This window comes from Hevea brasiliensis, chromosome 12, assembly GCF_030052815.1.
Source record: "Hevea brasiliensis isolate MT/VB/25A 57/8 chromosome 12, ASM3005281v1, whole genome shotgun sequence".
In the NCBI taxonomy this organism is placed as follows: domain Eukaryota; kingdom Viridiplantae; phylum Streptophyta; class Magnoliopsida; order Malpighiales; family Euphorbiaceae; genus Hevea; species Hevea brasiliensis.
The window spans coordinates 10594927-10611081 of record NC_079504.1 but is presented as its reverse complement, the minus strand read 5'-3'; the positions used below and the strand labels follow the sequence as shown (position 1 = coordinate 10611081).

Sequence of the window (16155 nt, the reverse complement as noted above, 5' to 3'; positions counted from 1 at the left end):
TTCACAGGGTACATTAGTTTTAGATAGCTATAGAGATTATGGTTAAAATTAATATTTTACTCTCTGAGTTGAACGCTCACTCCTGTTCATTATTTTTTCAAGTTACAGGAGGATTATTATTGTAGTTAACCTGCTTTTCTTTTTCGCAGGTCATCTATTAATGTCTTTAATATTTGTATAATTCTGTTAACTCCTAAAATTTTCACATGTATTAGAAATATTTATTTGATTTGGGTCTGTAATATAAATTACTATGTTAGACCTGTAAACTTATTATATGTATATATGTTGGACTGGATGAGGGAGCTGAGCTCCCATTTGACTTTATATTATTATGAGTATGTGGAGGGTGAGCTGAGCTCCCCAATTGATTATACATTATGTTTACAGGTCGGGTGAGTCAAAAACTCCCCATTAAAAGGTCCATTCTATGGCCGAACTCTGTCTGGTTAAATTCTTGAAATTGGGCCTAAATGGGCCTTAGAGTTGGGTTGAGGAATAGTTAGTCTTACTACGGGCCTCGGTTGCTTTAGGTTGGCCTAGGTCCTAGTGTCGGTCCGGCCCATAGGTTGGGTCGTGACAAGAAAAGTCTTTGGTGATCTCAAGGACCAAGCGGGCACATCAAACTGTTTGAAAGATAATGGTTGGTTCTACAATAGAGATATAAAGGATATAGGTTGGGAAAGAGAGAATTAGAGTAGGAAGAAGAAAAGTTCTTAGGTTATTTCAACTTAAATGAGAATATTTAGGTTATTTTCTTTTTTCTCTTTTCATACAACATAAGACCCCTAAGTGCTTCTGGAGAATATCATCTTTGATGCCAATATGAATATGCAATATAACTTCTAAATAGGCAAGATATGTTACAATGGATGTTCATTAAATTAAGATTTAGAGATTTTGCATTACAAATTAAAATTCAAGAATAATCTCATTACAAGGGTTAAATTTGAGAGGTAATGAATAAAATTTATTTCTAAATGGACAATATTAATTTAATGACCATAGAAATAGCATCAATTTCAGCAGCATTAGACTCAATAACTCCAATGAAGCAAGAGAATAAGCATATATTATATGTCGATCACATATATTTTTAAAAATTAGTGTAGAATTAATTAATATATTTTATTTTAATGATATTATAGTCGTTTATATGTATATGAAAACTTAAAATCACAATTTTTTAATACCATTAAGTCAAAACTAAGTATTTTGTATTTAAAATTTCATTCTGTACAATGTAAATCAGCTTTTAGGAATTTTCTTTTAATAATGGAACAAATTCAATTAAAATTCACTTTTTTTTTAATAAACAATGAGATTTTATTAAAGAAAAATTTAACATAAACATGTCAAAATTATATCTAGGCTTTCATAGAAAAATTATAAAATCATATAAGATATTTTACTTAGAACGATAAGTTAATAAAAAAACAACCCGATTGAAATATCAACAACAAAAAAATATATATATATAAAATTCAAAATCAAACCTACCAACTATTCAAAACCCTATTAAGAAAATAAAGTTAATTAATGCAATTTCTTTTTTTTTTAATTTTTGTTTTTTTATGAAATAACTCAAATGAGACATTGGGCCGACAAGGGGTAATAATGCACATAAAATATTTTTTGCAGAATTTCAAGGCCATAAGATCAAATTAATTAATGCAAAATCCATTGACAGCTATATATAAGCACTAATTTATATTATATAAATGAAAAAAAAAGCCTCAACTTGGATATATGGATACAATAAATGTGATTTTAGAATATAAACTAATAAAATCAAAATTACTAAAAATATAGTCTGCTTCGTATATTTTTATATGTCACATTTAAATTTTACATGATAATTAAGAAAATAATTGAATAATCTCATTTTATAAAAACATATTAGTAATGACTAAATTACCTTTTATCTTATCTAATTACTTTTTGCATAAATATTTATTGTATTTAATAGAAATAAAAGATAAAATTGAAAAGAATAGTTAATACTCTTTAGTCTTTTAAATGTGATAGATAATTTTAAATTAAAAAAACTCAAGTGTGATAAATAAAAATGAACAAAAAGAATATATAATAATGAAATAAAATGTAATAATAGAAATACAATTACAATAAGAAAATTATAAAATTTATAATTTTATAATTAATAATATTTATTATTAAGAACAATTGCAATAACAAATAATAAATGGTAATAAGAAATAAATAATTACTCAATTTTTAAAAATATTTTCAATATATTAAATTATTTATATGACTTTACTAAAATATTTTTTTGCCCATTAAAAGTTTTAAAATACTATTATATTTAATAATTTTAGACTCGTCAAACTCTTGAGTCTTCACCATAAACGCCTACTATTTTAATTTTTTAAAATAAATAATTTAATCTAAAAAGAATATAAATCTATCTATTAAAAAACATTATTCTCTCTTTTTTCTTTATCTCTTCCTTTTTTAACTTTCATCTACTCATTTTCAAATAATCACAATTTTTCCTTTTTCTCATACGCACATTTTCTACTTATAAGTTTTATCTTTTTTTCCTTTTTATTTTTGTGTCAATAAAACTAGTGAACAAACTTAATTTCATAAAATAAATTAAAGAAATTGATCGTCCTTAATTATGGCCCCCTCTATCTTCAAGTTGTCCTACCACTACAAGTACAACCAACGTATGTTACATTCTCCGGTCAATTCAGGGTGATACAGATATAGAATTCAACGTTATAATCTCAGAAGATAGTTTCTATGCATTCCTTTATCAAAAATTGGTAACTTGATAGTAAATAAGGCAAAGGAAGAGAAGATAATGATACTTTGTTCAGATATATAATCTAACAGGAAATTTTCTTTTTCCATAATAGTAAGAGAGGTAGCTCTATCCCATCTCATAGATCTCTCACTCTATCTAGTGATCATGCGAATGTCCGCATTCAGACGTTTTCATTGCAAAATAGATATGAAGTACCAACATTTTCACTCTCTGATTGGCCTGATCTCTATCCCTTGAACAACCAGACCACCTTTCCAGTGACCACCTTTCAACTCCAAAACACTCATCTCCAATTCCCCATCTTTGCCTTCCTTGTTAAAAAACTCGCCCAATTTGATCTCCAGCCACCCATCTGCTCTCTCTTTAGGATATCCGCCATCGCTTCCTGCATTCGGCACAGATGCTAGCAACCCGAAATTCCCTCTGCGGTTAAATGAACCCCTTCTCTGTTCTCTTTCTACGTCCAAAAATACACTACGCGTAAAGCTCTCACTTCCGGCAAGTCCCACACTGACCTTTGCAGGATGGGATTGTAAGCCATAAGCTTCTTTTGTTAATTTGAACACCAAGTAAGCTGTATACATTGCGGCTGGCGACAACATTTGGGTATTAATTTTGCCACAGATTTCAAGCCAACATACACTGATAAGCTCAGCCACTTCTTTAAATCTGTTTGCAACCAGTTTCAAAAATCATAAAAATAGATGAAAAACAAAATCGGCAAAAAAACACGGAGAGAGAGTGACCTGGAATCCGGGTCGGATACCCATCTCCAATAAGTAGAAGTATCGCCCCAGACAATGGTGAGGTCCCTTGCAGAAAGCATGTAACATTTCTTCCCAGTCCATTTGTCCAACGTAAAACTCTAATCCATGCATATGTTCAAATTAAATTACGTAACTCAGAACCAAAGATTGAAGTTGAATAAAAGAACCAAAATGTACCTTTTTGCCATCGTCGATGAGGATTGGGTTTTGGCAGAGTCTGAAATAGAGTTGTTTCTTGGAAGAGGAAGAAGCCGATAGAGATTGATGATCAAGGGAGCGGGAGATAATTGACTGAAAATCCGTTGGCAGGAATCTCTCCCAAACGGTGTCGGATTCAGCGGCATTATTGAACAAAGAAGAGACGACGGACAAAGTACAGGCATCGTAAGGACTTGTAAACGACAGGACGTTTGATATGCAACCTTCGGGCAACGCCGAGATGCCTGTTCCTTGGCTAGCGTCCATTGTAAATTGAAATGATTGTTTTGATGTTTTGGGGTTGGAATGAGAAGTCGAAGGGAAAATAATCTTTGCATATAAAGAGAAGGCCTGGGCCTTGTTAGGGAAAGCTTAACAATGAAGTTATTTCTTTTAAAATGCTTTATACTAAAGTCCTAATCTTAGCAGTTAAGCATCAGAATAAAGAATACATACGCCCATCTGGATTTCCTAGAAAGTATTCTTGCTTAACACAAAAGGATTAAAAAAAAATTGTTATAAAAAATTACCTAAAATTATTATAAAAAATTAGAATCTATTTTATATTTTAACTTAAAATAATTTAAATAAATTAAATTTAAAAATGACCCACCTGAAATAGTTTTTGGCAGTGGTCGACAACCTCCGTTTTGCTATGCAACTTTCTGGCAACCGCGTGGAGGTATAATGTAGTTTCTATTTCGTTTTATTGTTTTCAGTTCCATAATCAACTTCGATGTTGTTTCAACTGCGTAGCTTTTTATTATCGATGATACCTATCTTACTATGATTTGCTAAAACTTTAGCCTAGTGACTAAGATACAAGGGATACTTAATCAAATCGAAGAACTGTGTTGAATCAATCGACTGAACTTATTTTATTGATTTAATTCTTCACTAAAATTTAAATCAGAACTGTATTAAATATATATATATATATATATATTAATGTAATTATATATAATAACATTATTTTATGTTATTTTTTTATATTTTTTAATAATTTTAATTATAACACATTAAATAACTTTATAATTCAGAATACTATTATATTTTATAATATTTTTTGAGTTGGGTTCGAGTTCAATTCAATTTTTACTTTTCTACTATTTTTTGAGTTGAAATTGAGTATCTCTTGAGTAACTTGACTTCTTTACACATCTAGTTGAGTTTTTTCAAGGACCTAATAAAACGTGTTAAAGTATTGAAGGTGATGGTTGTGTTATTTTATGTAGCATAAATTTTGTATATATCTCTTATGGATTCGAATTATGATTTAATATAAAAATTTCGCATTACGATTTAATTAAACGAAAAAAATGAGATTTATGATAATAGCAAAATGCACGATATCTAACTAAAACTTTAGCTTAATAATTGTGATCAGGAGCATACGCGGTTTTGAAGGTTGTGAATCAATTGAGGTATTAAATGTATCAGTATTGTATTGAAATTGAACCTATTTTATCATTTTAATTCGATTTTGATTTTTATTAAAAATTGAATTGAAATCATGCCTAAATCATATTAACCTATTTTTATTTGAGAATCGATTATATATATATATATTACATAGATTATAATTATAAAATATATATAATCTAATATTATATTTATTATTTTTATATTTTCTTAATTATTTTAATTATAAATATAATAAATCACTTTATAATTCTTTATTATAAAATACTATTATATTATATAATTTTCTTTATTCTTAATTATATGTATACCTTATATTTAAAATTATTTAATTAATAAATAATTAAAATGTACATTATATGATATATTTTGTATTAACAATTAATTTTAAAACTTAGATGATAATTTAGGTACATGATATAAAAGGCTAATAAACCGAGCTTTGAATCAGACAAAGCCCGACTATCCGAACTCGAAACTGGATAGAGCTCACCCATCTGAGCTCAAAATTCGATGCTTGAAGATTGGAGCTTTGAGATCTCTAAGAGTGTTCCAAGCTATTTTGAGAGATCTTGCAAATCAAAGAGATTGGTACCTTTTTGAGTTCAAACTAGACGAAGATCGCGCTATCGATTACGCCACTGATAACGCCTAAATTCCCAACATAATTTGAGAATAATTACCGTTACAACTTAAAAGGAGAATTGGCAAAGATCTGGCCAATATTCTATCCAAATCAATCACTATATAAACAAAGTAAAGCTACAAAAATAGGTACGCAAATAATACTCTTACTCCTATTATACTAAATACTCAAATCATAATCCAATTACTGACTTGAGTGTCGGAGTGGTTGTCCATCATTATCGGCCTTTACATGTTCTTTGATCTTTAGCAGACTCTCAATCTAGCCAAATCTAGTATCCAAGAAATTCATAGCAAATCAATATATGATTGAAATAATTATATAAAATTATTTTAAAAATTAAAACTCAAACTAGAATAGTGTTAAATTAAACTAAAATTGAAGTATTGAGAGTTTAATTGAATAAGAACTGAAATATTAAAAAAAAATTCAACTAAAACCATAATGAAAATTTTAATTTAATTATGATCTCTAGATAAAAATAAAATCAAAATCAGAACCACACCATATTATGATTAGCTAGTTGGCAACTCACTTAACAAATCAATATATAAAATTTTATTAATTTCCTGATTTCTCAAACTCTATTGGAACTTGTAATTTAGTGTGACATTGCTACAATCATTTTTCAACAACTATACAACAAAAATAGATTAAATTAGCTATATATGGAATTAATTCAATCTCTCTGTTTGTTTTATTAAAAAATATTTTTTTATATTTTTTAACATTTAAATATTAAAAAAAGAATTAATAAAAATATTTTTTTTAATTAAATAAAAAATTAAATCATTTTAAAAAAATAATTTTCCTTTTTCAAAAGATAAAGTCATTTTTATTTTCTAAATTTTAATAATCTTATTAAAATATAAAAATTACTTATATATACATAATATAAATATATTATTAGATTAATATTATAACTAAATAATGATATTCTTTTATATAATTAAATAATAATATTTTTTTATAATATTTTTCATAGAAAATATTTTTTATATGTAAATTATTTTTTTGAAACAAATAAATGCCAAATCTTGAAAGAATCGTTGGAGATCAAGTTTCTTGATCAAAGCAAAAAGTGCACGCTTAATACTTAATTAATTAATTCCTCCCTTGGGCCCTGAACAAATTGGGAGTAACGTCTGCTATATTACATATTCTCCTTTTTAACTCAAATGACACACTGATGGGACAAGGAAGCTGTATTGTTCATAAAAAATTTGCGCAAAATCTTAACCCCATATGATCAAGATATTAAAGACAAAAGCCCCTTGATTTTTATAAATGCATAACACAGCCTTCATTCTCCAGCTTTCATTATCTCAATTTTGCTTTGCAATTAACATGGAGTTTTCTGGCACAAACAATTCTTATTTCATCACTTTCTCTTCTTTTTTCATTCTTTTTGTTGCTTTTGCTACCATTTTGAACCCTATATTTGCTTTGAAAAGCTGTGAGTTTCCGGCAATCTTTAACTTCGGTGACTCGAATTCTGATACCGGTGCAATGCCAGCTGCCTTTATTCCCCCTAACCCTCCTTATGGAGAGACTTATTTTCACATGCCGGCAGGGAGGTATTCTGATGGAAGACTGATAATAGATTTTATTAGTAAGGATTCACATATTGTCTAGTTTTAAGTTTGTTTAAGTATAATTTGTAAGGGTTAATTATTGATGATTAAATGGATGTGATCTGACAATTTGAAGTTTTAAATAAACTGTGTTTTTCTCAGCCAAGAGTTTGAATCATCCATACATGAGTGCATATCTTGATTCCATGGGGACAAACTTCAGCCGTGGGGCGAATTTTGCAGCCGCAGGATCCACCATCAGAATACCATTTAGTATTATACCTCATGGTATATCTAGTCCATTCTCTCTTGACGTGCAATTCCTGCAATTCTTGCAATTTAAGCTCAAATCACAAATGATAAGGAAACAAGGTAGATATGTTTTATATGCATTAATTTCCTACTTTTTAAGACATAAGAAAGTGACCTAATGCACAAAACATCCCACACACTTAGGAGGGTTGTTGTTCTCAGCTTTAGCCTGCTTTGTAGAGGCTATTTTCATAGCTCGAACTCATGACCTCTAGATCACAAGCCCTCTAATATATATTAATATATTTGCATGAAAGGCGGTGTATTTGCAAAATTGATGCCAAAGGAAGAATATTTTCCAAAAGCTTTGTACACATTCGATATTGGTCAAAATGATATTGGAGATGGATTGTTGAGCAATTTGACAATTGAGGAAGTGATTGCATCTGTCCCGGATATTGTGAACAGGTTCTCAGCAAATATTGAGGTATTATATATAACACTTGATGCCTTTTTTTTATTTTTAAATTAAGGTTATCAATGGTGTGTGTTTGATGCAGAATATCTACGACTTGGGAGCCAGAACATTTTGGATTCACAACACAGGACCAATTGGTTGTCTTCCTTATATTTTAGCTAATTTTCCTGCAGAAAAGGACGATGCAGGCTGTGCAAAACCTTACAATGAAGTAGCTCAGTTTTTTAATGCAAAGTTGAATGAGTCCATAATTCAACTCAGGAAGAATTTTCCTTCGGCTGCATTCATATATGTTGATGTCTATTCTGTCAAGTACTCTTTATTCAGCTCACCCAAAAAACATGGTAAATTCTCCAATAGAATAAATTAGAAGTTGAAAAAACATAATATATTAATCTTATTTTGTATTGAATTTGATTAATTTGTGCAGGTTTTGAGCTTCCACTAATAGCATGTTGTGGGTATGGGGGAATGTACAACTTCAACGATAGTGCAGGATGTGGAGAAAAAATTATAGTGAATGGAAGTGAAGTAGTTGTAGGTTCATGTGATCGTCCATCAGTTCGAGTAAATTGGGATGGAATTCACTATACTGAGGCAGCCAACAAGTTTGTTTTTGATCAAATTTCTACAGGAGCCTTTTCTCATCCGCCTATTCCCTTGAATATGTCTTGTATGTTATAATTAATGCTTTCTGACTTAAATGAATAATTAGAAATCTTGATTAAAACTCTAGCGCCTAAAGAAACCAAAATAATCAAATTTCTGCATTTTTTTTTCTTTTTTTTAACCCTGAGTTATTTTTTTAGTACAATTCACGTCTAATATTATTAAGTTAAAAGCTCATTGGTAGCTTTAAATTAATTTTATTAAAAAAAGAGGAAAATTTTGACGTGACAAGTCTTAAATTAACTCAAAAACACCCTACACGAGACTTGTAAGTTAAGTGAAAAATCCTGAAAAATACATAACAAGCAATGCAGCGATAATACAAAATGTGAGCAGCAACTCCATAAAAAACATTCTATATTTCTAGCAAAACCTTATGTGATTGGTCCAGGATCATTATCAAGCCGAGCAATGAAATATGAAGATCTTCTAGCGGTTTCTTTTGCAAGTGAGTCTGCAAGCCCATTAAATTCTCAAGGATTGAAATGAAAGAAGTAGCATTGTATAAGTGGCTCAAGGCAATCAATGATATTGACAATATTTTACAAATTCGATGGTCTTTTTGCCCCCAAGTCATTAACCCAATCTAATGCAGTAGTAGAGTCTAATTCAAAGACAATTCCCTTGTACAATAATTTCTGAATACACGTAAATTTCATTTAACATCAGCTTTAGTCTTTGTATCACTGGAATGACACCAGAAACCTTAATAAATCTCTCCCCACCAAAACGCTAACTTACGACGAAGAGTGGGACATGATGATTTTGAATCCACTCAAGATTCTGATCATCAAAGCTCTGTCGCCAGCGTTTGCTATTCGGAATAGTGGCACTAGGTTTAGTGGTGAGTCATGGATACATGTTAATTGAAACGATAGGACTTGTGGTGTTGTGTGCTAGGAAACTGATGTGGAACCAATTTCTAGTAGGTGAAAGAGCTAAACTAAAGGAAAGACAGGAGTAAAAATTGCTAGGTTCAGAGAGATACAGGATAAATTTCATGAGTTGTCTTGAATTTTAGAGGCCTAAACTTAAAAATATAATATAAAATTTTATAAATTTTGAAATTTTGCATAATAAAATTCTTTTAATTCTCAATAGTCAATTTATAAATAACACGCTGATATGAATAATCAATAGTGGCAATAACGTGACAACTGTTGTTTTTCGAAGATAAAGTCTCTCTAATTAGGTGTCATACATTTAGAATTTCATTTTTTGTTACAGTTGAGATTCTTTAATGGTTAATACATGAAGAAAATTTTATCTGTTTGTCGTCATATAGATGAGAGAGAATTGTTCATATCACCCCTATTCTAAATTGTATAAACCAGCTATTAGGAGTCAAAAACATTTTATTGTAAAAAATTTCAAAATCCAAGAGATTTTATGTTACACTTTTAAGTTCAGAGACAATTCTATTACAACCTTTAAAATTCAAGAACATCTACTAAAATTTATTTTAGAGGCAGAAGTGGTGGTTCCAAAGATAGGAGCAAGTGTATAACTAGGTGGCTTAACCCTTGGCAAAATTGTTCTAAGAGGTGGATGTATGATGTAAGGTTTAGAGGTGTAATCAAACCAAGTCAAGTCAACACAATGCTAACTCAATTCTAAAACTCAAAATTCAATTCAATTTAACCAAGCTTGAACCCGACTTAATTAGATACTCGAAATACTAAGCTCAACTTGATAACTATAAATACAAATTTAGAATCTCAAATAAAAGCTTAAATAGGTGCAATTGAATGAAAATTAAATATTGATTCTTTGACGTCAACTCTATCTATCATTGTGAGGCAAAATTAACTAAATATTGGATTATTCATCGCTAATGGAAAAATATGAATTGGATTTAGACTGTGATGAGAGAAGTTAGTTTTTCTCTATTGATAATTGCATCATGCTGGTAATTCAATCTCATTAATAGAGAGAAATCTTTGATTTGCACAATTAATTATAACACTTGATTAAAAAACTAATGACACAAAAATACCATGCACTTGATTATTGATGAGTGACTCTAAGTCAAAATACGGGTAAGAAGCAATGCCTGTAAGAAATTCATCTAAGTATGATCCGAAATCCTTTTTACATACTTGATGAATAATCTAAATTAATTTAATCTTAAAATGGCTTAATTCAAATTCACATGCTCATTTCTCACCTCTAACTCTACTTATTTTTAAAGTTTTTAATGATAATTTATATCCACATTGAAATAATAAAAAAAAAAGTTTAATAACATGTTTTTTTTAAGGATTAATAACATGTTAAACACCTTATTATATGTATTTTAATGTTCGACTTAAATTTCTAATATGTATTACAGTTAATATTTTAACATTGCCCTAGCTCTTGAAGAAACTAAAATTAGCCACGCAAAATCATACCAAAATCAAGAAAAAAAAAATTCAATTCAAACCCACTTCCAAAAATAATTTAATTCTTCCAAAAATATTTTTTTTATTAAAAAAGTTTCTTCCTATAATTGTATCTCAAAAAGAAAACGAAAAATATGTTGGGTAGTCCAAAGTACATATGATACATCACACTACTCTTGTCTTTCAGACTGTGATGAGAGAGGAGTTTCAGTCAGCAGATAATAAAGAAAAATGTCTTATCAGATAAATTTTCACATGCACAAGGCTTATTCTCTGCCCTTCTCTTCTCTCTTACTGTCTCCATTATGCTAAAAGAAGAAAAACTCAAGAGATAGACCAATGAATGCATGAAGACTTTCCTTTATCACATCATAACCCGCATCAACAAATAGGAATTGTCCCACGACAGCGATTCAACTAACTATAATGTGGCCACCGACAGACCCACCTCTCTGCCCCTTTTCTTCTTCTTCTTCACATTGAGTAGATGTAACATGTATTCCTTCTTGCTTTTGAAAACAATGGCACAAGAGATCACATCAGAAATGAGTTGAGGAAGCTAGAAACAAGTGTCCTACTTAAAATGTCGTGTTTGTTTTCTATAAAGATATTATTTATATGCTAATATACCTTCTTGATGTAAATTATGCACAAGTATATTGGTAATTGAATTAGTAATTTTGCAATCAAATATCTACTCTATTTGAAAATTAGAATTTTACAAGAATTCAATGTAATTATTTTTTAAAAAAAAAAAAATTCTCATGTTTAGAATGAAAGAATTTAATTCTTTTTTTTATTAACAAATAATTTATTCAAAATGAAGTCTTAATACAAAAAAAGGAAGGTTAGCATCATGTTCTATATAAACTATTTTTGTAAAAATATATAGAATAAAACCCTAGTTTAATTTGAACAGATTGTTGGCTAACAAGTCGGTTAAAAGATAGTAATAAAGATGCTTTAGCTCTCTATAAAGAAGCTAAATTAATTTAAAGTAACATGCCTAATTAAGGCCAAGTGATAGCTGCAAAACAATAGAAAAGACACTCATGTGAACTGTTCAGCTTGAAAATGCTAAAGAAAGAGGATGTCAGAACCCAGCCATTCATTCACACTACTCCTTATCTAAAATTAACTTCAATTGATTTGGATTTGGATAAAATAGGTAGGTTTCATGTATGAAATTAAAGAGAGAGAAGAGGGAGGGGAGTTTAGGCAGAGGTCCACCAAAGTTTCTAAAGTCTAAAATGCTATTATTTATGGACACACTTTGGATATGTGGATAGGAGTTTCCCATCTGTATGAGCTGTGACAAAACAATGTGTCTCCCAAAAGTTTTTTGACTTAATTTTGCACAGTACCTAGAAGCTATAATCCCTTTTATATCCTACAACTAAAGAAAGCTTTTCTTTATATTTTTTGGTGGATGACAGAGTTAGGGGTCCTCTATTCATTCTAGATTCTCAACTTCTTTTATACTCAACCCCTTATAGTACATTCACAAGCTCACATTATCCCCAACTTTCACACTTGCACCACAACAATTGATGGTTGTGTCGATCAGAATACTCAATATTATTATAAAATGTCAATACTATGTTGACACTTCCGATCGAGAAGTGGAATTAGCAATTTCCTATCAGGCATATATTCTTAATTACAAATGCTGGATCCTCGCCATCTTCTTCTTGTATTGTTATTGATGGATTTAGAAAGATAAATGACTTGTCATTTTCGCCACTGTATATGTGGCTTCTCTTAACATTCGTTGTGGTCCTATTCCTATAGGGAAAATGGTCCTGTGCCTCAAGGCTGGCTAGCTTTCAACTGAGGCACTACAATACGTATATATACTAGTGAAGGGCACTAAACAACAAATGAGGCTTCTTTGGCCTGCTTTGCAAATACAGTAAAAGTAAAGGAAAAGAAAAGGGCCATACGTGGGGTGGGGACGAAAATATATGGAGTGATCATGATAATAAAAATGAGCCCTTTTTTCTTATTCATCAAACACATAATCAACAATTTGATAGAACTTTACAATCCCATTAGAAGGAGCAAGATATATTATGTTCCCCCCAAGACAAGACAACTATAAAACAAGTTTCAACACTATGCAATTAGGGCCCTTGTATGCAGCATTGTTTCCCACTTTAAATGTGCACCTAACATGGGCTGATGCAGTTTTTTTGGAGGAGGAAGGCTGGAAGCGGCCTCGCTTTAAATTCTTAATCTTTTTCATATTAAAAGAAAGTGACTCAGTGCATAAAACATCTCATACTTATGGACAGTAAGAAAAGTTGATATATGTAGTTTTATCCTCTCTGCACAGAAGCTGTTTTCATTTGGATTATTAGCTTCCAATGATAACATTATCAACAATGGAAGTTAGTTAACCTTGAAACTAATTAACACATTACAAATACCCAAAATAATCTGTTAACCTGTAGTGTTTATAAACATGAAAAATGATGAAAAGAAAGAAAATGGAGAATCTCAAAGCCAAGCTTTTTTGTAGCTAGTTAGGAAAGAGTAATAATGGAAAAGTAAAGCATTTTGACTCTTACTATCTCAATAATAGAGAACTTTACAGTCCAAAGAGAGGCTCAACTGGAGGGAAAAGGATAGTGTCATTTTCTATGCAAATTCTTTCTTCTCTATTTTATTCTTTGGTTCTCCTCTTTGTCAGAGTCCTTATCCAACCTTTCCTCACCTTGACTCCTTCAACCTTGGTTCCCACGTGGCACACATTGTTTCCTCTGTTGGACCTCTTCCATCTGATGACTTGGAATAGATGGCCAATCCGTTTTCTCCATCTCAGAGAGCCACGCGGTTTTGCATGCTCTATCACACTCATTGTCTCCTTAGCGTCTTTGGCTTGTTTGGCATCCTTGTTTTCCTTGCTCAAATCATGGTTCCAGGACTTTGCGCATTGCTCCAGAGTGACCTTATTAGAGACAGTGCCCTTTTCCCATGAGGCAGCTCCATTCTCTTCAAACTTTATTGATATGAAGGACTCTGCAAAAAAATAAAAGCATTCAAGCCTAGTGTGAGATTATGGGTTTCCATTTTCAAATCATAAGGAATTAATGAAAGAAATTAAAGTTGTCAACATGTTTAATTAATTTTTTTAATAAAACCATCTGTTTGTAAGCATATTTTTCTCATTTTCTTTTTTCATCAACATCTATGAATAAAAACAAATATGTGGAGACTCTGCACTATTTACCATATATTACATGCTAATTAAAGGAACATGATGAGCAAGAAACGACTTTAAATTGACAACCAAAGGGTCCCCACTTCAGATTTTAAATTCTCTCTTTGCATGACCAAAATGCATTAATATTAATTATACTTGCATTTTATGAGATACTGATAACCCATGTAGGAAATTAACAATCCCCAAATTGCTAGTTTGCTAAGTTGCAGTTTCTTAATTAATTAAAAAATGAGAATAGGATTCTTTCATCTCCATCTGCCACCCTTACTTCTGTGGAAAGAAGCATAATTTTGACTCTACTTTTGTCGTTACACTGATATACAAGCAATAATTCAGCATATAGAGACAATTTCACGTCATATTTCAGTTTTTCCCTTTTGTTTTATGGAATTTCAAGGACTGCAAAACTCTTGCAAAATGGTACTACGAACTATTATAACAAGAAAACAACGACATACAAGACATGTGCATACCTTCTGGACTGGTGGAGGCATCAGATTTATCAGAGTTATTATCAGATTTCCAATGGCGAAATTCAAGCCGATTGAGAAGAGAACCCAAAGCAAAGATCTTAGGAAGGCTGATGGAAGGCTTCCTGGTTGGAGTAGTGAAGGCTTGATGAGGTCTAGATGATGGAAGCTGGCCTTGCTTTGCAGCCAATACAAGGAGCCTCTCATTTAGGCATAGAGGACAAACCCCTGTAACAACCTCTTTGGGATGGAAATAGCAGCAAGAATTGTCTTCTCTATAACCATTCATGGTTTATAGTTCCAGAGAAAATGAAAGAAGAGACAGAATCTGGAAGGGGTGGACTTGTGGGAGGGAAAAATTGTTGGCAGAATGAAGAAATGTATATGTATATATGCTGCAGAGATTTTTATTTTATTTTTTATGTACTTCATAAACAAATGTAAGCGTAGAGAATGGCCCACTAATTTTTCAATTTGGACAATGTGATGGGGAGGGTAGTGTTTTTGGTATCCATATCTAGAGAATTTGGTATTTTCTTTTTCATGGTATTATATATATAGGTCATTCCTAAATGGATCAATTTGATTGGATCAAAGGGGTTAAAAATATTATAAAATATATTTTTATTTATATAATAATCAATTTTATTTTTATTGATAAATTTATTTTTTTAGTATTTTATGTAAATTCACCTTTTTTATTTGAATTTCATTAATTTACTTCTCTTTTTTATTTAATTTTCACATTTATCCAAAGCAAGTCCAAAGAAAACTTTCTGAATAAAGAAATAGGACTAAATCTATCCTAGATTATACATGAATGTTCTGTATGGTAATTGTGGTTTAAGTGTTCCTTCAAATTAAATGAAAAAAAAAAAAAAAAAGCCCTCATCTGTATGGGAAAGGGCATATGTGGTGGAATTTGAAGATGAAAAGGCATCAACTTTGGAATGGGTCTAAGGCTGAAGTCAAAAATTGCAACTCCCAATTGATTTTGAAACTACAAAAAGTTAATGGATGCTTTTATTGAAACTGATTTCTTGAAAGTTCCCACTTATCTCCGTTAACTTTTCTTGCCTTGATTTTAATTTTTTTGGGCCTGTTTCCTGTTTTATAGTCAGAGAAAGAGAGAAGAAAATAGTAGAGGAAAGAAAAAAAAAATTCTTAAAAAATATGAATAAAAAATTTGAAGTCCAATTTCACTATTTATAAGAAGAAAAACTAGAAATGAAAGAAAGTATAAGAATTTGTGTAAAAAATGCATTTTGAATCATTTTA

At 30.5% G+C, this 16155-nt stretch overlaps 3 protein-coding genes across 3 annotated transcripts; 1 reads left to right on the top strand and 2 right to left on the bottom strand.

Moving 5' to 3' along the window:
* Window positions 1–2880: 2880 nt before the first annotated feature.
* On the bottom strand, window positions 2881–4089 carry LOC131171320 (putative F-box protein PP2-B12). The gene is made up of 3 exons (XM_058131064.1): window positions 3736–4089; window positions 3538–3656; window positions 2881–3460 (listed from the first exon to the last, which is right to left on the bottom strand). The coding sequence occupies exons 1-3, from the start codon at window positions 4021–4023 to the stop codon at window positions 2995–2997; spliced, it is 873 nt and encodes a 290-aa protein (XP_057987047.1). The 5' UTR covers window positions 4024–4089; the 3' UTR covers window positions 2881–2994.
* A 2944-nt stretch (window positions 4090–7033) lies between these two features.
* On the top strand, window positions 7034–8845 carry LOC110640401 (esterase-like). The gene is made up of 5 exons (XM_021791698.2): window positions 7034–7436; window positions 7561–7770; window positions 7968–8137; window positions 8211–8472; window positions 8559–8845. The coding sequence occupies exons 1-5, from the start codon at window positions 7112–7114 to the stop codon at window positions 8810–8812; spliced, it is 1221 nt and encodes a 406-aa protein (XP_021647390.2). The 5' UTR covers window positions 7034–7111; the 3' UTR covers window positions 8813–8845.
* A 4762-nt stretch (window positions 8846–13607) lies between these two features.
* LOC110640402 (uncharacterized) lies at window positions 13608–15364 on the bottom strand. The gene is made up of 2 exons (XM_021791699.2): window positions 14881–15364; window positions 13608–14202 (listed from the first exon to the last, which is right to left on the bottom strand). Exons 1-2 carry the CDS (start codon window positions 15164–15166, stop codon window positions 13847–13849), a joined length of 642 nt encoding a protein of 213 aa, XP_021647391.1. The 5' UTR covers window positions 15167–15364; the 3' UTR covers window positions 13608–13846.
* Between the last annotated feature and the right edge of the window lie 791 nt (window positions 15365–16155).

Bases quoted from the DNA above. Each gene is read 5' to 3' on its own strand.
- LOC110640401 (XM_021791698.2), top strand. From the start codon at position 7,112: ATGCATAACACAGCCTTCATTCTCCAGCTTTCATTATCTCAATTTTGC. The intron at 7,771-7,967 runs GTAGATATGTTT...TTTGCATGAAAG, and splicing joins ACAAATGATAAGGAAACAAG to GCGGTGTATTTGCAAAATTG. The intron at 8,138-8,210 runs GTATTATATATA...TGTTTGATGCAG, and splicing joins GGTTCTCAGCAAATATTGAG to AATATCTACGACTTGGGAGC.
- LOC110640402 (XM_021791699.2), bottom strand. From the start codon at position 15,166: ATGAATGGTTATAGAGAAGACAATTCTTGCTGCTATTTCCATCCCAAA. The intron at 14,203-14,880 runs GTATGCACATGT...ATTTTTTTGCAG, and splicing joins TGCCTCCACCAGTCCAGAAG to AGTCCTTCATATCAATAAAG.
- LOC131171320 (XM_058131064.1), bottom strand. From the start codon at position 4,023: ATGGACGCTAGCCAAGGAACAGGCATCTCGGCGTTGCCCGAAGGTTGC. The intron at 3,657-3,735 runs GTACATTTTGGT...TGCATGGATTAG, and splicing joins TCATCGACGATGGCAAAAAG to AGTTTTACGTTGGACAAATG. The intron at 3,461-3,537 runs GTCACTCTCTCT...GGTTGCAAACAG, and splicing joins GTATCCGACCCGGATTCCAG to ATTTAAAGAAGTGGCTGAGC.